Source organism: Bison bison, unplaced genomic scaffold, assembly GCF_000754665.1.
Source record: "Bison bison bison isolate TAMUID 2011002044 unplaced genomic scaffold, Bison_UMD1.0 scf7180017864482, whole genome shotgun sequence".
In the NCBI taxonomy this organism is placed as follows: Eukaryota; Metazoa; Chordata; class Mammalia; order Artiodactyla; family Bovidae; genus Bison; species Bison bison.
In genome coordinates, this window is record NW_011495042.1 from 692,333 (window position 1) to 694,572 (window position 2,240).

Genomic DNA, 2,240 nt, shown 5'->3' on the forward strand with positions numbered 1-2,240 from the left:
AAGCTCTGCGAGCGCGCAGGGGTCAGACAGGGTGCGATGGGGGGTGCGCCAGACGAAGGAAAGCCAGCGGAGGCCCCTCCTGGCCTCACCCGACCCTGCGACAGGGCCTGGGGAGATGATAGACGCGCAGGGGGCGTCTCGAGCCGGCGGACGGAGAGACGCGGGAGAAGAGGGGCGGGGGCGGGGAGGAGGAGCTGCCCTCACCTTCTTTACGGCTGGCTGAAAGTGGAAGTCACCGGCCTCTTTCAGGTCCAGCCAGATCATGGGCATGCGGGGCACGGCCTCCATGGCCGCAGGCACCCGCCGGCCCCCCGGCCGCTCCCCAAGCTTTCTCAGCTGCAGGCTCAGCCACGCACCCCGCCCCTCCACGCCGGAAGTCACTTGTCACGCGGGGATGAAAAAAATGCCCCTACTGCCTGCTGGGAGAGGCGGTCCCCTCCCGTGCAGCCTTTTGCGCAGGCTCATTTTCCGGTGCGCATGCTCAGTTTCTTGCACGCGGGCACGTGTAGAGGGCAAACCTCCAGCCCGAGGCGAAAGGGTTTCTGGGAGTCGTAGTCTATCTGCATCTAATTGCTAAGCAGGGAGGTAACTGGTTTCTTCTTCCTGGCCAAAGTAGACCGCAGGGACCTGGCTCGGGCTCCAGGCGCTCCCCACTCAGGGGAAGGACATTAGAGAAGGTAGCCATAGACTTGTAGACCCTAAGTAGTGTCGAGGGCCTTGGTAGATGTGGTCAGATGCTATGGTAGAGATAACGTGGTGGCAGGCCACCCCCAGAAGTGACTTAAAAACAGCCTTGGAGTAGGGGCTGCCTGGCCAAGGAGACAGGGCTAAGAAGCAAGCAAGGCGTTTCACCCCAGGTGTAGAGCTTTGGAACAGAGGAGTGACTGGTTGGAGACTGGCACGCTCGGCTGAGCCTGTAAGACCAGGCACTGCCTAAGAGACGTCCAAGTCCGTTTTTGATGATGGGGAGAGAACTGGTAAATGAAGTGTAAAGCGGAAGGGGAAAAAGAGAGAGAGGCCTAGAGCGATGGGGGTGGGGATGACTATATACAGCCACGCGAATACTTTTCAGTCTGGAAGGGGACCAGGGAGCAGAGAACAGTTATTAGCTCTGAAGAGATGACCTGTAGAGCAAGGATTTTAAAATTATGTGTATATTACCTAGCTTTAAAAACACATAAAATGGAGAATGGTTTGTTAGGGCAAAAGTAGAAGCAAGGAAATGAGCGAGGAACCTTTTGTAGTCTTGCAGGAGACAAATGTTGTCCGGTTGGGGCAAAGGGAAATGAAACACGGGTAGGTTTGAGAAATGTTTGGGGGGAAAAAAGTGGCAGAATTTGGCATGAATGGATGTAGGAGATTGAGAATATAAAAGATTATTTCCAAGTTTCTAGCCAGTATATACCTGGGTGGCTCCACAGCTGTTTTCTGACATGGTAAAACAGGGAGGAAGAGGTTTGGAAGAGAAGAACAAGGGTTCAGGACTGTCTGTGTTGAGCTGGATATAGATTCCCTTAAGTCGTTCAAGAGAAGATGTGGAGGAGACCATGGCTCAAAAGAGAGGGTTCACTCACAACCAAGGGCCCAGGTCCCCTTTGCAATCCAGGATCTACCTTCATGCCAGCTGGAGTTAGAGCAAAAGAAAATGCAAGTACACAAATGTTCGCAGCAGCATTATTTATAATATCCAGGAGGTAAAAATAAATCAATAGATGAATGGGTAAGGGAGATGTGGTACAGCATACACTGGACTGTGTCCTTCTGCCTCAGAAAGGAAGGACATTCTGATACATGCTCAACATAAATGAACTCTGAAGACACGATGCCAGTGACGTAAGCCAGACACCAAAGAACAAATACTGTGTTAGATTCTGTGTTAGTCCCTCAGTCACGTCCAACTCTGCCACTCCGTGGACTGTAACCCACCAGGCTCCTCTGCCCATGGGGATTCTCCAGGCAAGAATACTGGAGCGGTTGCCATTCCCTTCTCCAGGGGAATCTTCCCAATCCAGGGATTGAACCTGGCTCTCCTTCGTTGCAGGAGGATTCTTTAACATCTGAGCTGATTCCACCTAAATCAGTTAAGAGTAGTCAAATTTGTAAGAATAAAAAGTAGAATGGTGACTTCTCAGGGACTGGAAGGAGGATGGAATGGGGAATTAGTATTCAGTGGGCACAGAGTTACAGGGTGGGATGATGAGAAAATTCTGGAGACAGATGACTGCACAACCATGTGAATG

At 52.0% G+C, this 2,240-nt stretch overlaps 1 protein-coding gene across 1 annotated transcript in view; it reads right to left on the reverse strand.

Moving 5' to 3' along the window:
• The window catches only part of PTPN23 (protein tyrosine phosphatase, non-receptor type 23), a 23,149-nt gene extending 21,246 nt beyond the window's left edge, over positions 1–1,903 (reverse strand). The window contains 1 exon segment of the mRNA XM_010862499.1: positions 205–1,903. Coding sequence (XP_010860801.1) covers positions 205–288 — 84 coding nt within the window. The 5' untranslated portion in view covers positions 289–1,903.
• Positions 1,904–2,240: the final 337 nt, after the last annotated feature.